The sequence below is a fragment of the Apiospora aurea genome, assembly GCF_038362705.1.
Source record: "Apiospora aurea strain CBS 24483 chromosome Unknown utg000001l_segment0_segment0, whole genome shotgun sequence".
Taxonomy (NCBI): Eukaryota; Fungi; Ascomycota; class Sordariomycetes; order Amphisphaeriales; family Apiosporaceae; genus Apiospora; species Apiospora aurea.
The window spans coordinates 4,023,597-4,042,069 of record NW_027117388.1 but is presented as its reverse complement, the minus strand read 5'-3'; the positions used below and the strand labels follow the sequence as shown (position 1 = coordinate 4,042,069).

At 54.0% G+C, this 18,473-nt stretch overlaps 7 protein-coding genes across 7 annotated transcripts; 4 read left to right on the top strand and 3 right to left on the bottom strand.

The window, feature by feature from the left end:
- Positions 1-586: 586 nt before the first annotated feature.
- PG986_001259 (uncharacterized protein) lies at positions 587-1,342 on the top strand (the record flags this gene model as incomplete). The annotated part of the gene is made up of 1 exon (XM_066837481.1): positions 587-1,342. One exon carries the CDS (start codon positions 587-589, stop codon positions 1,340-1,342), a length of 756 nt encoding a protein of 251 aa, XP_066706374.1.
- Positions 1,343-2,708: 1,366 nt separating this feature from the next.
- PG986_001258 (uncharacterized protein) lies at positions 2,709-4,846 on the top strand (the record flags this gene model as incomplete). Its single annotated transcript, XM_066837480.1, has 4 exons — positions 2,709-2,726; positions 3,669-4,013; positions 4,105-4,522; positions 4,584-4,846. The coding sequence occupies 4 exons, from the start codon at positions 2,709-2,711 to the stop codon at positions 4,844-4,846; spliced, it is 1,044 nt and encodes a 347-aa protein (XP_066706373.1).
- A 2,398-nt stretch (positions 4,847-7,244) lies between these two features.
- PG986_001257 (GTP-binding protein GTR2) lies at positions 7,245-8,543 on the top strand (the record flags this gene model as incomplete). Its single annotated transcript, XM_066837479.1, is given in 4 exon segments — positions 7,245-7,331; positions 7,370-7,512; positions 7,532-7,633; positions 7,688-8,543. 4 exon segments carry the CDS (start codon positions 7,245-7,247, stop codon positions 8,541-8,543), a joined length of 1,188 nt encoding a protein of 395 aa, XP_066706372.1.
- Positions 8,544-9,316: 773 nt separating this feature from the next.
- On the bottom strand, positions 9,317-11,329 carry PG986_001256 (uncharacterized protein; the record flags this gene model as incomplete). The annotated part of the gene is made up of 3 exons (XM_066837478.1): positions 9,317-9,369; positions 9,479-9,567; positions 9,651-11,329. The coding sequence occupies 3 exons, from the start codon at positions 11,327-11,329 to the stop codon at positions 9,317-9,319; spliced, it is 1,821 nt and encodes a 606-aa protein (XP_066706371.1).
- Positions 11,330-11,740: 411 nt separating this feature from the next.
- On the top strand, positions 11,741-12,905 carry PG986_001255 (short-chain dehydrogenase; the record flags this gene model as incomplete). Its single annotated transcript, XM_066837477.1, is given in 4 exon segments — positions 11,741-11,845; positions 11,911-12,042; positions 12,109-12,516; positions 12,528-12,905. The coding sequence occupies 4 exon segments, from the start codon at positions 11,741-11,743 to the stop codon at positions 12,903-12,905; spliced, it is 1,023 nt and encodes a 340-aa protein (XP_066706370.1).
- A 1,246-nt stretch (positions 12,906-14,151) lies between these two features.
- PG986_001254 (uncharacterized protein) lies at positions 14,152-15,434 on the bottom strand (the record flags this gene model as incomplete). Its single annotated transcript, XM_066837476.1, is given in 4 exon segments — positions 14,152-14,272; positions 14,287-14,435; positions 14,564-14,847; positions 15,035-15,434. The coding sequence occupies 4 exon segments, from the start codon at positions 15,432-15,434 to the stop codon at positions 14,152-14,154; spliced, it is 954 nt and encodes a 317-aa protein (XP_066706369.1).
- A 949-nt stretch (positions 15,435-16,383) lies between these two features.
- On the bottom strand, positions 16,384-17,690 carry PG986_001253 (uncharacterized protein; the record flags this gene model as incomplete). The annotated part of the gene is made up of 2 exons (XM_066837475.1): positions 16,384-16,489; positions 16,522-17,690. The coding sequence occupies 2 exons, from the start codon at positions 17,688-17,690 to the stop codon at positions 16,384-16,386; spliced, it is 1,275 nt and encodes a 424-aa protein (XP_066706368.1).
- Positions 17,691-18,473: the final 783 nt, after the last annotated feature.

Genomic DNA, 18,473 nt, shown 5'->3' with positions numbered 1-18,473 from the left:
TAGCGGCTCGGAATCTGGACTTGTCATGATCTGACTGGCCGGTTGCCTGGGGGTCCTGGCGTGCATGGGCGCATCGCTGCTGGGGCATTCTCTGACACGCATCGCAGGCGCTGCTGCTATGCTTAGAACCTCACTCACACCAAAACCATGTTTAGTATGCACACCACTACGGAGCACATACGTACCGTATGTAGTATTACCTGTGTAGCCGCAGGAAACTACACCACCTAGACGACGCCGGCTAAGTCACGGCCAAAGCAGGAAAAACAAAATGGCAAAGAAAATGCTCCAGAAGTCTGAGCGGCTATTTGATGTGCTTCGTTGATATCAGGAGTGTTTCGCATCTTTCAAAAGGTAGGCAAAGATCGTTGTTTTTCCTCATCTTCTTCCTCCTTCACCAGCATCATTATTCTTGTTACGAGCGTCTGTCTCCTTTCTATTCGTCTCCTTCTTCTCCTGTTGGCGCGCTCTCTCCTTCCATATTGGTCGCTGCCTTGATCCTCCCACTCTTTCTGGAAAAGTGGCTTTTTGTACGGATCGACCATCATTCCACCTATCATTCGATTCGCTCCCTCCTTCATTCACAATGGCCAACGAAACCAAAATCACGGCGTCTTCTTCCGACTTTGAGGTCGATCCGCGTGACCTTGCTTACCAGGGTCATGTCAAGTCGATTCGCCTAGTGGACAGCGTCCGGGTGGGCTTGACGGCGCTTGCCCTACTCTGTGGCATCACCATCCTCGGAACATCAGGCGATGCCCTCATGGTCTACAACACCACCAGTGTCTCGCCCGACTCCCAGTTGTCGCTGTGGCCTCGGCAGTTTGACCTTCGGCCATCGGTGGCCCTGGTCGTCGGCAGTGCCATCGTCGTGCTGACTAACATCGTGTCTCTTGTCTTCAGCAAGGTTAAGATGGTAAGCAACGCATACTCAGCGGCCCACCCACTCTGCTCTTCTTCTTCTTCTGCGAGCGAGTTAACTAACATGAAACCCCGGTCAAAGCTCCGTAACGGAACATCGCTTCATACCCCTCTCACCTTTGCGGCTCCCTTCATCGGCTTCGTAGCGGCCATGATCTCCATGATCTTCTTCTACGCCGTCAATGGCTCCACCACCGTTGACACGGTACAGAGCTGGAGTTGCCGGTGGGAGTCTGTCTCGATGCAGATGAAGCCTCACTTCGGCGCCGTCTGCAAGGAGACCAAGACGGCCCTCTACCTTTCCATCATCCTGATTCCCGTCGAGGCTTTCGTTCTCTCCCTCGCCGGCTATCAGTTGATTCTCGAGAGAAAGGCAGCCGGTATGGCGCCTTCCCGCAAAGGAAGCCCTGCTCTGTCTTAGCTGGCATGTATCACTTTCAACATCCCGGGAGGATATACGGTAAAGGCCATGGCAGGCTCTTGATTGATGGAAGATACTTGTTTTCAACGGATGCGGGTGATAGGCGCCGGTGACTCCGCCTTCCCCGGGGGGGTCAGCCTTAGGTTCGGGTCGCTAGATGCGTTTTTTTTCTTTTTTTCCGCAAAGGCCGGTCCAGACGGCGACGAGTGCGCATGATGAACTGTACAATACCTAGTAGTAATGAAGCATCTGAATGATGATTGATATGCAAGCTGTCCATCGGACATTACAAACCTCATCTCTCCATGCCGCGTATGCATAGACCGTATGTACCTGACGTGATATGTCCCGCTCCAACAAACTAGAGTAGCAAACAGCGCCATGCCCGTCGCCTCTGCCTATAAGTCCTCTAGATTGATCCACAGACAAATTTGATCGGAATCGGCTACGACCCCAGGTTGTACTATACATGCATCGAGGCCGAGGGCAGTGTCTCGTCTTGATTGGCGGCGGGAAGTCGCATGCCCCGGGTGTCGCCTTGGAGATCAGTTAGCCTCTATCCGCTCCTAGAGAACGCGGGTTCGCAAAGGCACCAGGTCGTATGGAGTACATGAATCGTGAGAAAATATCAAAATCCAAGGTATAAGCTGTCAAAGTTAGGTGGTATCAGCAGCTGCCGTCGTTAGGTAGTATCCCCGACAAGCAACAAGGGTCCGATGCTAGAACCAACAACCCCCACTCGGGGAAGTAGCATCGTATGTATGTGGATAGCGCTTGCCAGATCTCTATCTTATCATAGAGCACTTCTGCGGCTTCAAGATGCTTATCAGGACAGCGGCCAATCTATCTAAAGATAAAGACGACAACATCACTCTGGAGAGGGAGCTTGGCACTCGGCAGGTTGCGTAGATTGTGCAGGTACTTTCTTTACGTATGCAAGTATGCGGAGCGTTATCCGTCTCTCGTTCTCCAAGATCTGTCCCCTCCCTCCCTCCATCCCCCTCCACCTCCGCCACTTGTGGGAGGGAGCTGGCACTACGTAAATACTAATGAGGTAGGAGGTATCAGGTATGTGTTGTACAAACGGGCACAGAGAGCCTGGCTGTGCTGGCGGGAGCCAAGCAAATTATATATTTAGGTCGGTCACGCTTGACACTATTGACCTCCTTCCTGCACGTATCCAGCCCATTGTCAGATCCTGGCTGCCGACGATGGAGAGAGATAGTGCGTGTGTGTGTGTGTGTGAAAGGCGAAAGTGTGAGCGAAAGCAAGGGCCGCGAAGGCTAAGTAGTTATACGAAGATAAGACAAAGTCATCAATGCATCAAATGTAGGTCGATACCATGTAGGCATGTAGGTCAAAAAGCATGCGGGTTGGCAGCAGGGTGGGAAGGCAATCAAGAAGCACCTAATCATCCCGCATCTCAGCTGTCGTGGTATCTGGGCTCTGTCTGGTCTTATGTATTCCGTTGCACCGCTTTCCCCCCTACCTTAGGCGGTGTTCCGTTTGCCGGCAACACCCACACACGCGCGCGCACACACAACACCCCTTGAATAGCATCGAGAGAGTGGAAGAATAAACCGAGACAGGAAGAGAGGGAGGTGGATTGTTTGTTTGCAGCCCCAGAGGCTTTCCCCTTTCCTTTCTTTTCTTCTCTTTCTTCGGTTGAATGTCCGATTGTATTTCTTAAGTACTCATTTCCCTTTTTGTCTCGAACGAGAGCCCGACCTTCGTCGTATGGCTCGAATACATGCATCTTGGTTCCTAATCGTGTACCAGAGCAAACACACCAATCCCCGCCTTGCTTCCTGGCCCCAGATAACCAAGTCCGTAAACAGCATTTGCAGGATTTGAGATCTCACCTCGATCCCATTCTCCTCTCGGAATTGGGAATTGTCCACCCTTTTTAATAGTCTTGTCTTGTCTTGACCTGCATCTTCGATTGGACAACTACCAAAAACCGAGACCTGGCTCTCTGTTGACTGGGCCGTGAACCAGAGACATTGCCAGATATTTACTGCAGTCAATCTGCCAGACCCGAGGAGGAGGAACCTAACATCCAATCCCCCGTTCTTGCAGATTCTAGGCTCCAAGGAAGCTGCAATCGGACCACTAGAAGGATCTAGGGGCCATCGGCGAGGCCCGCAGCTACTCTTTCAGCTGGGCACTAGTCTCGATCGTGAAGCCTCACCTGATGCTTTGAGGAGCTCATGGGGCATTGATTGCATTACTACAACACCAGTCTGTGCTCTATAGATCGCCGCAACAGTATCTCCAGAATGGAGCAACGTCCAGCAAGTTCCAGAGGGGCTAAAATACCCTCCAGTCCTCGCCCCAAGGAGCCGACCGTCCCTGCTACTCCGTCATCCACGCCTCCAGGAACGGCGACTGCAGCAGCGGACGGTCTCTCTTTGCGCAACGCAAGGCACTGTCGTCGCGCTCCTCCTCCAAGTCCAGCATTGTCGAGGGAAACCACCTGTTGCGCAGCGTCGACCGGCCTCTACCTGGAGACATGTTGTACCGGCGCAAGTCGCAGGTGCAGCCGGCGCTGGCCAAGAAGAAGAGCGCATACTACGAGAATGAGTTCGCCGCCACGAGGGAGAGCAACCCGGCGATGGACCGCGTGCGCAACGAGGCGATTGTCATGGCCGAGTTGAAGACCAACGTTATAGTAAGTGCCCCAACCTACAGACTGACAGGCAGAACGGTCCCCAGTCGCATTAGAGAGAAGCCGATGGGTACCTGGCTAACTCTCCAAACAGATAGACGACGAATTCTCGTTCATCACGGACTTTTCTTATCACATCTCCAACCGCTATCAGCGGCCCATGTCCTCGATTGTTGTCAACGTCCAGCATAGCATGTGTATAATGTTTGGCGGCTCCTTTGAGCCGGCGTATACCTTGACCATCCACGCGCTTCCGAGTTTGGTCCAGCCTACGACGAACAAGAGGAATGCTGCTCTAATACAAACCCATATTCAGGACACCTTGGGAGTGCCGGCATCACGGGGATATGTTCGCTTCGAGGCCACACCCGAAGCAAACATGGCATACGGCGGGAAGACGGTAGCAGGCGAGATGGACGACGTGGACAGGAACCGGAAGGACGGGACAGCAATCGACCGGACCCCCTCGAGGGCCGCAAAGTCCACCAAGAAGATGCTAGGTGTTCGCGTAAGTTAACGCGAGGTTCCTTGCGACGGTGTCGACGACGACGACATGTTAACACAAAACCGCAGTCTCTCCCCGGTCTCCGACCATCCTCAGCCATGTCGATGCGGGAGGAGGCAAAGCTGCCGACTCCCCTAGCAGCATGGACGACACGCCCATGATTGCGACCACCATCCCGGAGCATCCTCCTACTCCTCCGAAGAGCGAGCAGGAGCCGGAAGAGAAGCCGGCCAAAATAGCAGTACGGAAAAAGAGCTTTGTGAGCTCACTCTTTGGGGGCCGTGGTTCGACCAAAGACAGGCGGCCAAAGATGAGCGGGGCGGTGGTTTAATGAGAGATTGGGCGCTCATGGGAAAGGGAAAGTCAGGCAGGAATGAAGGTTCAAGGAGCAGGGCAGGAGGTCTTGCGACAAGGAACAGGGCAGGGCACGCACTTACATATTAGAAAAGTAGCTCGGAGTTATCGGGAGGCTAGATTTACGGGTCATTGACATTAAAGTGCCTACAGCTAAGATGCAGGCCCACTGAACAAGCGCTGGCTGAACCGCATCAAATCTACCAGCCAAGATCCGAAGCTCCAAGAGGAACCTTCAGCAGGTGTGGCATTGACGTATACGATGGACTGATTTTTGAGCATTGCAATATAGCATAATGCCATTATCGGAAGTAATGCCGGGAAAGATGAACGATGAAGCATCGACATGCTAATTAATTACTGTTTCCCCCTCTTTACTGGTTCGTCCAACCTGCATCTGATGGAATGAATAGGGTACACATGATGTATGTACCAAGGGAAATAAGAAGTCGGGAGAATAAGGCTGTACAGTCCGTTGCATACTGTACTCGCTAACAGGCACCCCGCAGAGCGGCTGCCTTACGTGATGCCACTCCACAGTACTTGGTTTATGCGCGTACTTCTTCCATTCAATCCAAGCCGCAGCTTCAACTGGCTTGACTTGACGCGAAGCCCAGGAAGTTGATTCCAGTATTTGATACCTCTGGCAGCCTCTAGTTTGCTCACCTGCCCAGGCTACCTAGGTATTGGACAATCTGCGCATACTCACCAGCACGGCTTTCTGAAAAGACAGCGCATTTCTGGCGACCCTACCAGGTAGGACGGCATTGCCAAATAGCACTGGATCCCAGCCTCGTCTTTTGTTTCGCACGAGACATTCCTGCTCGCCCGCCCGCCAGCCCGTCCGCCCGCCAACATTCTCAGCGTTGACAATTTGGGGCCACAAGAAAAATTCATCTGTCAAAGACCATCTCACCAGGCGAGCTCCGATTGCATCCCGGAAGCGAAGGCTCAGTCACATCGGCTCGTACTGGCCTGGATACACTCGGCGATTCCAGTCGAATCAGGGCTCGCTCAAGTTCCGTCCTAAACCCCCTCACTAAACAAATCACTGTCGAGCTGCCTGTGCCACAGTCTCCCTGGATCCCGACCCGCAAACTCGGATTGTACCAGTCGCTGTAATTTGAGGGGGTCCGATACAAACAGCCAGTACCTTGTGATTCACATTCCTCTTATCGCGCCGATCGACAAGTTCACCAGAACGGAAGGAGGTCTTGGTCCAAGGGCACCTCTCACTGGGTGCATGAGCTTGATCGCCGCCGAGGAGGAGGGGAGGATCGGGTGATAGCGCTCGAGGAACGGACCTGCGAAGACACGAACGGGCAAGCTTGGAGCGAGAGCCTAGCGAGAACCCCTGGCTACTACCGGCATCATGGAGGTGAGACAAATACTTTTTTTTTCCCTTGCCTTTCTCGCTTTCCTTGGAATTTTAACGACTTACCCTGATCCTGCCTGCTTTAAATTACGCCGATGAGAGCAATATCTACACCGCGGAACGTGCTCGGCCGAGTGGCATGGATACAGCCTTGACTACGTCTGCCATCGCTCTCATTTGAGCGTTTGCAGTCACTTTGACTACCACTCTACGCCGCCAGACCGCTCTTCCTGCCCTGCCCTGCCCTGTCCATACCCACTGCGTCTTTCTTTTTCTTTCTGCTATCCGCTCCCCGGAATCCTTCTGGCGTTGGCGCTGGCTGGAATAAACAATCAGACCACGTTGGGTTCCCGTTAGGGAGAGATAGGGATTGGGCAGGCGTCGCGAACAGGCCCAAGCTCAAGAGTTTCGCCGCCTTGGTTCCTTTGAGTCACCATCTGAGCTGAGGTCCCGAACTTACCGTTCGTACGACGGTGAGATCAGCAGCAATGAATCCCAGTGCATCTCACGCTCCCAGCTGCAAAAAACGGCAGCATGTGTTGTCTTGTATGATTGAGGTGGCCTTAAGACACGTGCGGTCGTCTCTCCAATACAACGTCTGATCATCTCCTTGGCTGGAAAACCTGCCTCTCCTCTGCTGGCAGCCGTCCAATTGTCACGCCTGGACAAGATTCGCGATCTAGCATCCCGCCGTCCGAGCTTGTGAATTTGGCGTCCTTGTTCGTAGATTGGCTCGTTCGTCAACTCGCTACGACGCCAACCACAGAAACACAGCAGCAAACGAGGCGCATCTGGGTTACTCGTTTGTACCAAGAAGTCCGCCTCGAATTCACGACTGGCTATCGGGGGTTGCTATGAATCCAAGACGAAACCGCATATACCATTTGGAGGCCTTGGTTCCTTGCAAGATGGACAGTTAGGCGGCTTCGACACGCTTAGGGCTAGCACATCCTTCATCTCTGATTTTCCTTCTCGGTTTTGGCATTCGCTTGACTACATCATGGACTCGCCGCTTCGCGGCCGGGATCCCCCTCCGAGTTGGAGGGTGGTGGTAGAATCTTGCTTCGGAGACATTCCAGTCTTCTCAGTCCAGCTCAGCTAAATCTTGAACGTCTGTATGTACAGAATAGGGCACGCCAGCAACAGAAAGATGGGTCGAAAGCAACGGAGCCCTCTACGCCGGGTGCGCCTGCTAAGGGAAAGCCCAGATTGCTCTTGATGGGCCAGAGAAGGCAAGCGAACATTCCTAAGCATATCGCCAAGTCCGGGTAGCTAACGAAGCAACAGGAGTGGGAAGTCCTCCATATCGAGCGTGGTCTTTCACAAGCTCCCGCCCAACGAAACGCTGTATCTTGAATCTACAGCTCGAATCCAGAAAGACTCCATGGCGTGAGTGGCACCCTGCCTCTACCTTGTTCTGCACTGCTGACCTGCTTTCTACAGCTCTTTCATGGACTTTCAGGTCTGGGACTTCCCTGGACAGATCGATATCTTTGACAATCCCACCTTCGATATTGATGCCATGTTTGGCGAAATCGGTGCCCTGATCTGGGTCATCGATGCGCAGGATGACTACTTGGAGGCAGTTGCCCGGTTGAACGTGACGATTCTCAATTTACAGAGAACTTACCCGAACATCAAGATCGAGGTCTTTATACACAAGGTCGACGGCCTTTCCGACGACTACAAGCTGGATATCCAGAGAGATATCACCATCCGAATTCAGGACGAGTTATCGGATCATGGGTTCGAGAACGCACCCGTGACCTTCCACCTCACGAGTATCTACAACCACAGCATTTTCGAGGCTTTCAGCAAAGTTATACAAAAGCTGATACCACGGCTTGGTAGCTTGGAAGCCATGCTGACAAATCTTTGCCGCACCTGCCGATTCGAGAAGGCCTATCTCTTCGATGTCTTATCCAAGATATATATCGCGACAGACAATGCGCCGGCCGACATGGCCAGTTACGAGATTTGCTCAGACTACATTGACGTCATCATCGACATCACGGAGGTCTACGGGAGCTGGCCGCGGTCTAAGGGGTATCGCGAGTCACTCGAAGGCGCACCCTGGAACCAGAAACTCGACGACCAGGTTGCCAGCAACTGGGCCGAGAGCTGCATGGTCTTGACGGACGCCAACAGACCCATTATGCTGCGTGAGGTGGACAAGTACCTGGCCCTCGTCGCCATCATGAAGGACGACAGCTACGACAAGATGCCGCTCGTCAACATGAACGTCGAGGTGGTCGTCCAGGGTCTGAAGGAGTTCTTCGATATCACAAAGCCGAAATAGGAAAGACGCTCCGGAACATCTCAGGCGAATGAAGCAGAGCAGGCTACTACTACTTCGGGTATACCACATACCCAGCCCTAGATCAAGCGGGCAGATACATGGCCAGTTCATTTCGACGGGATTGGGTACTATCATCCCATTTTGAACCTGCCGCCGTATACATTAGACGTTTGTACGAAAAGGAATACTGTAGTAATATATGACAGCACAGTTTTCAGGATTTACACATTGAGGCCAGGAACCTTGCACCATGCCCAACTCATTTAAGGGATCTGCTGAGCAATATTGTACATATGGTCAGTGCTTCTTCATAAGGAGGGGGGACAGCGATTGTACATAGGGAGGGGGAAGGGTAAGGTAGTAATTCCAAATAATGGCTTTTCTGCCAACGGTGGTCGAGTGGTACTGTTCACATCTCCTATGGCGCTTTCTTAGAGTACTCTTAAGACTCAACGACATCTCGAAAAGCAGGCGTGTTTAACCCCTGCCTTTGGCCACTATTATTATTATTAATATATATATATATATATTAGCCTTTTTCGAATGCGAGATGGTCACCTGGGGCAATAGCTATAAACCTGTTTTCTTAATCATGCAATAAGGCAGACAGAGGCAAATGCCTTTGCCATTTACAGCATGATCACGCATAGGAGACGCGACACGTCCTCTCGTCTTTGATTTAGTCACGGTGTGTTTTCAAGATTGCATGGATCGTGATCGTGGACCGCAGTCGTGTTCATTTCTATAAGCCTTCCTAAATCGTGGCCGGCATATTACAACTTCGTACTCTTGATCAGGTTGCCCTTGATACCCGTAGCCTCTCCGCCTGTAGTAAGAATGAGGGTCAGCCGTTGCTCTGGTGAATCTAGTGGACAAATTCATCCAAGACATGTAGATGTCAAGCATCAGTGAGGAAAAGGGTTGTTGCTGCTTACCATAGCCTCCACGGGCCTCTCCGCCACTGTAGGTGGCCTTCATCGACTTCAACTTCTTCTGCGCCTTGGCGTACTTGAGACGCTTTTTCCTGTGAGGGGGAAGAAAAGGGGGTTAGCCAAGATTCGGCGCATGAAGATTATTAAAACGGCCAAAGGTGGATAGTATACGCACAATCTCGGGTTCCTGACGTCCTTCTTCCTGTGAGGCGTCAAGCCCTTGTTCTTTTCAATCTGGTAGGTGATGATTCTCCTTCCGTCCTCGCCGATCTCCTCCTTCTCGACCACCTGGTCGGCGCGGCCGGCGTTGGCGAGGGCCTCCTTCCGGGCGGCCTTCTCCGCCTTGTTCTGGCTGCCCTTGGCCGCGATCATGTCGTAGTACTCTTCGTCCTCGTCCTTGCGCATGGTGTCGGCGACCTCCTTCTCCTCGTCGTCGCTGCCCTCGCCGAGGTTGGTACCCAACTTGGAGCTCTTGGTGCCGCGCTTGATGGCCTCGGCGTTCAGGCGAGCCTGGCGATCGCGCAGGCGCTCCTTGATAGGCACGTCGTCATCACCGCCAGCCAACCTCGAGCGGTCGGCGCGGTTCTGGGCCTTCTGGACGATTTGACTGGTGTAGAATCGCAAGCTCTTCTTGCGCTTGGCCTTCTCCTGGGCGTCCGCCTCGTCCAGGGCCTCCTCGTCTCCAAAGTCGGAGCGGTCGTCGTCGTCGTTGGCCGCCACCTTTTCAGCGGCCTTGGGCTTCTTGGGCTTCTTGGTCTTGGTCGTGATCAGGGCATCGAGGTCAGCCAGCGAGTCTTCGATCTCCTTGGCTTCACGCTTCTCCTTCTTGGATTTCTTCTTCTCCTTCTTCGCAGGCTTCACCGCCACATCGGCCGCGTCGTCTACCACCATGGCGTCTTCCTCCGGCGGAGACGGTATGCTGGCGATGGCCGAGGCCGACTTGGAAGGCTTGAGATCCTTGACGTTATTCCAAGCCTCGCGCGTCTCGAGAAGGAAGGTCATAACCTCATGGTCGCGAAGCTCTGTTGGGTCCAATGGCTTGGATGAGGATCCGTCCGAGTCACGCACCGGCGACGTCAAGAGCGCGAAGTACATGCCCAGCGTAGCCACGTACGAGCCACATACGCGGTACTTGATCACAGGCAGCGACCTGCCGGTTTGTCCCTCGGCATCCTTTCGCAATTGGTCGAGCTGTGGCTGCAAAGACAGCAGCTCCTCGGCCAGGGGCTCCAGTTCGGGGTAGCGTGATTGCAATAGGCGTAACCGGTCGTGCTCTGACATATCTTCGGGTATCTCCATATCGCCCAGAACCTCGGTCACCACGTCCTTGTCCTCCTGGTCCTCGTCGTCTTTGGCGGTAAGCCATTCGGACTCGATGAAATCCGACTCGGTCATCTTCGCTCGCTGCTTCTTCTGTAGCCGCTTGGCCTCTGCCTCTTCCTCCAAGGCCTCGGTCTCAGCATCGATCTGGTCGGCGCCGTAGTAGTCCTTCTTCGATGTGCCCCAGCCCTCCATGTCCTCGTCTTCGTCTTCCTTGGCCTCGGCCGCCTTGGACTTCTTTCCCTTCTTGGCCATGCGCTTGGCTAGCCTGGCGAGTTCGGCGGTCTCTTCGTCGGTCTCGGAGTCCTCCTCTTCGCCATAGTCGAGCGCATCTTCGGACTCTTCGAAAAACTCTTCCTCCTCCTGCTGGCGCTTCTGTTTCTTGCTGGGGGCCTCGTCGAAGGCTATCTCGTCCTGCCCTTGCCAAGACTCGGAGTCGGAGAGATCTTCCAGGTTGATGCGCGCATCTTTGGGGTCGAGTTCCTTGGGGCCTTTGGGCGCCGAAGGGCCCAAGGCCTTCCTTTTGCGAGCCATCTTTGAAAGGGGGATTATATGTTGTTGTTGGCGGTGGTCAATGAAGAATCTCCCAAGATCAGAGGGTGGGCTTGGGAGGGTCGCATGCAATCTTCAAGTTGGCACTGCCACAACTTTTTTCTTATCGATTAGCCTAGCCTCTTAGCGAGCTGTAGGCCCCACACAGGCGACGGGGAGGGGCCGCCGCTTCCAAGCTGGACCTTCAACCCCCTGTAAGGCTAAATTAAGCAACTGCAGCCAACGAAATAATGTCAATCAACCTCCCCCCTTGCATTGACATGATTCCACTTCCATGTGCGCGCTCGCGATTTGTTCTGCGGTTCTGTAACTGTTCCTGGTTTTTTGTGCTGACTGGTGTCAATATAAGTAATGATCCCTTGAAGAAGCCCACCCTGTCTCTTGTCTACCTCCATGTCTTCCTACTTCTATATCGCTGTAGCTGTGGTTGTTGCACTTATCTCGGTTCTCGCCATGGGTCTCTTCGGTGGAGGCAACCACATGCCCGTTGATGGCAAGGTCAGTAGGAGCCCAACGCTGTACGATGCTATGTCTTGGAGTGTGCGCTGACTCTACCTGCCCAGACCATCTTGGTTACGGGTGCTACCGAGGGGATGGGCCGTTGTGCCGCCCGTCAGCTCGCCGCCAAAGGTGCCAATGTCATTGTCGTCTCGCGGAACGTCGCCAGGCTCGAGGAGACGGTGGCTGAGATCAAGGTAAGCATCCCGATATATCTTTGGACTGAAAACATTGCATACTCGACGCTAACATTGCGTCTGAAGTCCGCTGCCAAGAACCCGCAGACTCAGCGCTTCCACTACATCTCGGCGGATGTCTCCAAGCCCGACTACGCCCGGTCGCTGATCGCCGAAGCCGTGGCTTGGAACAATGGCCAGTCTCTGGATATCGTCTGGTGCATTGCCGGCAAGTCGACCCCCGACTACTGGTTCGAGGCCCCGCTGTCTCTGTCGAGGGAGCAGATGGACATCAACTACTGGGGCAGCGCCGAGATGGCCCACGCGATACTGCGCGAGTGGTGCGCGCCTGACGCGCCCGTGGTCCCCGAGCCCAAGCACCTGATCTTCACCGCGTCCGTTGTGGCCTTCTTCCCCGTCATCGGCTACGGCCCCTACAGCCCGCCCAAGGCGGCGCTGCGGGCGCTGGCCGACACGCTGGTCCAGGAGCTCGAGGTGTACCCCAGAACGTCAAGGTGCACGTCGTGTTCCCCGGCGGTATCAAGAGCCCCGGCTTCGACCGGGAGAACCAGACGAAGCCCGAGATCACCAAGATCATCGAGGCCGACGACCCGGTCCAGACGCCCGAGGAGGTCGCCTCCCGGGCGATCCAGGGGCTGGAGAACGGCAACTACTTCGTCACGGTGGGCTTGCTCGGTCAGTTCTTCCGATGGAGCGCCCAGGGCGGCTCGCCCAGAAACAACTGGATCGTGGACTACGTCGTTGGTGGTGTCACCCAGATCGCTTGGTTGTTCGCTCTGCCTGACATTTACGGCAAGATCAGGAAGTTCGCGAAGAAAAATGGACACCCGGGAAGCTACAGGAACAAGGCGAATGGTGTATAATTGGCAAGGAATAGATGAGTTCTCCCAAGTACGAAGGCTTATGTAACGAGGCTATGTAAATGTTTACTGATGAACCCATGTGGTCTTTATGATAACCATCTTGCCATTATCCTATTTTCCACCATCGCTTGTTAGCATCCTTAGCTGATGCAGCTGAAGTTGGGGCAACACTGTCGTCATCTTGTCCAGGCGCGCTGGATTCTGAAGTAGGTTTGGCTGGTGTCGAAGCTGCCCTGTTCTGCGCAGGAGTTCTGGCCTCCGAGGATGGTGAGACTGTGGTGGAAACTGCATCACTCATATTCATTGCTGGCGCTCCAGCGTCAGTGGGATAGGTGGCTGCAGAACTTATGCTTGAGCGGCACGCTGTCTGTCCAGAATGGGTTATTGTTGCTCCATTGCGGCCGCGCTCCAACTTGGAGACACCGTCATCTGTGGATGAGGATTATATCGTACGTTATTATTAAGCGTCTCAAGTTCTAGTGCGCGACGATTGCCCATGTCGGCAGCTTGTCTCGCCACGTCCTGGTCCTGTTGTTGCTCTCCTGCACCCTGCTTGTTAGCTAAACCATATAAGGGGGATTGACAGAGTCATACCCGGTAAAATAGGTCTGGCTTGTAGGTGACCAGTTCCGCTGCTTTGAGGGTTGTTCATCTGTGCAGGTGGTGGTGAACCACAGCAGCACATCTCGGTTGAAGTAGCGACGAGAGTGCAGAACTTGCTTGCTAAGTGAAATTTGACCTGAGGATGAAATATGCTTGATATTGCTGGTTATGTCTGCATACCATCTCTGGACTGGAGGAAAATCCTTTATAACCTCCTCAATCGTGGAAGGCACGATCCATATCATCAACTCATGTCCAGCATGCTCACAATCGCTGTTTCCCAGTCAAACTAACGTTCATCTCATCCACCCTTTCCACGTCTGCTCAGTCACCAGGCTCAAAGGCCCCCAAAATCCAGCATAGATATTAAGATCCTCCTGGAGATCCTTGCGATATCTGTTGACTGATCCAGACTACCTGTACGCTGCCGAATCTGTATGAGCAAGTATGAATCAGCCCTTGGCCTGGCCCTTGAAGTTGACTCTCTGACTCCTGCTCCGTCATTTAATCCGCAGCACCACAGGGATATCAAGAATCTGAAGAAACGAAAACAAGACAGCATGAATAACGGTTGACGTTGCAAAACCCGAAGAAACTCCTTATTGGCTGGCAGTGGGCGAGTAGAAATGAGAAAAGCAGTGACTTACGCCGCCGTCGCCGCAAAAATCTCGATCCGCCGCGCCTTACTCAGCGTACTGAGCGCAAAACAAAATAGCAGCGTGAAGACGCACACGAGCCCAATTTTAGCACCGTTGTTCTGCACGCTGTACAGGATGACCATGGACGCCAGGGGGTCGCCGATCCGACCAGCGCCCCGACGATCCGGTTCACAAAGTCGTAGTGGTACGCCGAGTACAGGTGCACGCCAAAGTCGTTGTCGTCTCCCGGCATTGGCGGCGCGCTCTCGAGGTCTTTCGGTAGCGTTTTCTAGGGGAAGTTTGGGAATACGAGTCAGCTCTCTGTGGTCGCCACTGGAAAGAGGCATGCTATGTATTCGTGAGACGCAACAACAAGGCGCCACAGAACATCATCATGTTTCCCTCCTTCTTACATACTTTATGTCGCTTGCAGAGGCAGTGCACAGCCCGGAAGAACGGCTCCACGAGCCAGGTCGACAGGAAGTCATTCTCCTCCTCCTTGCCGTCGAGCAGCACCAGGTCGTGCGCGTTCTCGCGGGCGTAGGCGGCCGGGCCCTCGACGCCTGCGAGGTCGAGCGACTGAAAGGCGCCGAGGCGGTCGTTGAGGGACGAGGACCCGATGATCTTGGACATCTCCTTGCGCTGCTCCTCGGTCGGCGGCGCCAGGCTGGCCATCTGCGAGTACTGCAACAACGCGGAGTCTGGTTCGGCGATTGGTGGTTAACTACTGGTTAGTATGCTGATTTCGTTTGACTGGTCTATTTGACCCTTCATCCGTCAAGGTAACATGGCCTCCAAGGCTCTCAGCGTACGCAGGCAGCTTGGCGTAAAGGCAGAAAATGGAAAGGGGTACATGACGACGACAGTAACAGCGGCGAAAGAACATACAATACTCCCCCAACCTCTCCCGAATCTCCAACGCCACCTCCCACTGCCGGCTCCCCCGATGCAGCGCCGGCTCGCTCAGCAGCAGCCAGTTCCAGTCGCAATCCGCGCGCTCGGGCCGGCCCGTCTCGAGGTCGCGCCGCCGCTGCCGCTCCAGCTCGCGCTCCAGGTGGCTCAGCTCCGCCTGCAGGTACAGCACGTTGAGCGCCGCGAGCCGCTTGAACCGGCGCGCGATGCCCGTCTGCGTCTGCGACCAGAACTGCGCGAGGAAGGGGTACCCCTTGGGGTGGTGGCGGAACGCCGTCGTTGCTGCTGGTTGCTTCGGTTCGTTGGTGGAGGTGGAGGTGGGAGGTAGGGGTGGCGATGATGATGCTGCTGCTGTTGGTTCGGCTTCTGAGGTCATGGCTGTGGTGGTTTGAGGATGTTCTTATCAGAGTTGTCGGTTTTCTCTTCTTCGAATACAGAGTTCGTTCGCGATGAACTATGACAACGCTCGTTGAAACGCCGCTTGGATCGTAGGCAACTACATAGGGAGAGATGGGAAAGACCACGAAGCCATGGAAAGGAGGACATAGCCACCCATACATACGCTTGACCGCTCTGAAATCATGGGGTACCAGTTCGAATCTGTGCAATGACAGCGAACACTCGGTTTTTGCCGGATACCAACAAGCAAGCCGTGCCCTCGAAGCATATGGGGCGAGTCGGGTCTCACAGCCTGTACCTTGGTGGTTCACCACATCCGGGCAGCAAACAGTTACGTAGCCCTGGTTTCGCAAATGTCATGGCCTTAAATCAACCAATGCTGGTGGGGGAGACATCCCATATTGGTTAACTAACATCGTAGCTAACCCGCGTATATCTATAAATTTTATGTTCGTGAATGAATGGTATTGGTATATATATATAGTATAAATATAAACATGCAATGCTCGGTATTAAAGATAAAACAAACAATGCTGAAACCCCAATGAGCGTCCCTCCTGTATCCCCCAGCATGTGGCAAGTTTGTCATCCATCATAATGATTCCTTCGTCAATAAAAGTCCACCCCAAACAAATAACCCCCAACCTATGGAAATGCAAATGCAAAATAACCGGTATACCCTAAGACCCTGCGGTGCCGTTCCCCCAGCGCGTGCTGTCGTGGAGAGTAAAAGGGAATAGCCTCAAGTCTAAATGGTCAATGATATCATCCCAGTATCCAACTTGAACAAGAACATTATCGAAGAATAAGAGGAAGAAAATAAAAGACAAAAGAAAGTGACGTAGAAAATGAGATATCCGAACCACAAGACTCTTTCGTCTTTCTCGTTCGGATTCTTCTCCTCACGGTCGTTTTTTCACGCAGCCTCACTTGCACAGGAGTTTCTGTGACACCTTGCCCATCGTGCCCTTGGTCTTTTCCCACAATCCGTTCGTCTTCTTCTCCCCGTCCGCGGGCTTGTCTTCGGCAAGCCTGCCTCGCTTGGAGTCGCCGCCGATGTTAACGGGGGGTTCTGCTTCTGTTTGGTGGGGGGAGCGGTGGTGCCCGGAGGGCATCCGCCGAGGGTGACCGTCAGCAGCTGAGGCGCGCCGTCAAAGACGGTACCGGCCTGGTCCTGGCCGTCGCCGGGAGCGACATCGTCGTAGGGGAAGGCGTAGCCGCGGGCGTTTTGGTTATTCTCGTGCACGACGCGCGAGTAGTGGTTGGTGATGTTGTTTTTGTAATAGTTGTCCACCTTCTCGCCGAGCGGCTGGTTCGAGTTGGTCAGCAGCGTGGAGCGGTTGAAGGCCGCAGCCAGGCGCGGGATGACGGCCAGCTTGGCCTGGTTCTGGTCCGTCGCGAAGGGGCCGGTGCTACAGGTGAAGATGTCCTGGGCCGTCGGTTTCGCGTAGACGCCGGCGTCGCCAAAGTCCAGCTGCCCGTTCACGACCTTGCCCTTGACGTTGCCGGCGGCGGCCTGCGTGTTGATGGTGAGCTCCTCCTTGGTGTACTTGTCCCACACCTGGTCCACATAGGGCTGGTAGTAGTTTTTGAACAACCCAGGGGAGATGACGTCGCCGGCGTTGGGGCTCAGCGCGCGCAGGTTCTTGCCGTTGGGGCCCTTGATAACCAGCTTGTCCCAGCCCTTGCCGTCCTTGGCGTGCTGGGCTTCGAGCCCTTTGCAGATGGCATCCAGACCACCTTGGTTCAGACCGCCTACACTCTGGACCTTGCCCTGCTCGTTCTTCAGTTCGAGCGCGATGGGCAACGACACAAAATCAACATAACTGATGTTAACGAAGAGTTGGTCCTTGTTGTAAGTGAACTCGCAGAACCCCCAGTTGGTGTTGTAGTTGGGGTCCGCTACGTTGTTCACGGCAGGTTCAACCAGAGCTGGGCCAGGATTGACGGTGAATTTCAGTTCTCCATCGACCGCAAACCAAATGCGACCTCCGGCGATTTGAGGAATCGTGACCTTCGTCGTTGATCCAGGCGGGCCCAAGGCAATGGCACAATTGGCAGTCAAGGCAGCTTGAGGTTTCGAGGGGCTGTCAGGGTGGTAGACTGTTTTCCCGTCCGATTGCATCAACAGGACACGGTTGTTACGGTTGATGTCCAGCCCTGTGATGTATGCGCGGACATTGGACGACTGGGTGTTGTTTTTGAGGGCGATGTCTGTGGTTGGCTTCGTCATCTTGACAGATTGGCTCAGGACCCTGCAGTGACAGTGGATATTTTACTCTGGTATAGTGTATATAGGACAGCAAAACCAAGGCAAGTTGAAGATGGCAGTGAGAGAGTGAGAGAGAATGTAGACTATTGGAATGGGAAAGGAGACGTTCTAGAAGCCTTTAAATTCCAAGGACCGAAGACGAGACAACATAACAAAAGGACGACCCAACCCCCTGGTCGGGAACCCTGCCCAGCGTGTTCATGCATGTGCTCGATATTCCAAGCTCAGCAGCAGTCAACTTGTGACCTTGGAAAAGGTCATATTAGAGGCGGCAAAGGCTTGTGCAGACACATTGACCTAACAACGATACGTAAGCTGAAAGCCTGGATTTCTGTGCAAAGTGTCGGCTCTGGCTCTGGATAGGCCAGTTTCTGGGGCAAGCTGCGAATAGCGAGGATGGCGAAGGGCCATTAGCAGCCATGCTCTCACATGGATGGGTACCGAATGATGTGATGAACGTGGGTCACCCGGGCCATGCACGATGTTGCGCCGGCGATCTTGCCAAGGCTGGCTGACATGGAAATGCCAGGAACGGGCGGAGACATGGCAGCAAATCGCATTCTGACAGCTCACCAACTTGGGAATTTTAGCGATGGGTAGGGGCGCTGGATGTCATAGTAATTAAGCAGCCGCTTGACTGAGAGACCCATGCTAAGGTGGAAAAGGAAACAAAAAGGAGATGAGAGAGATCCGGCAACCGACCGAGGAATGGGTGGTCCCCGGGCAAGAGAGAAACATTGGGTG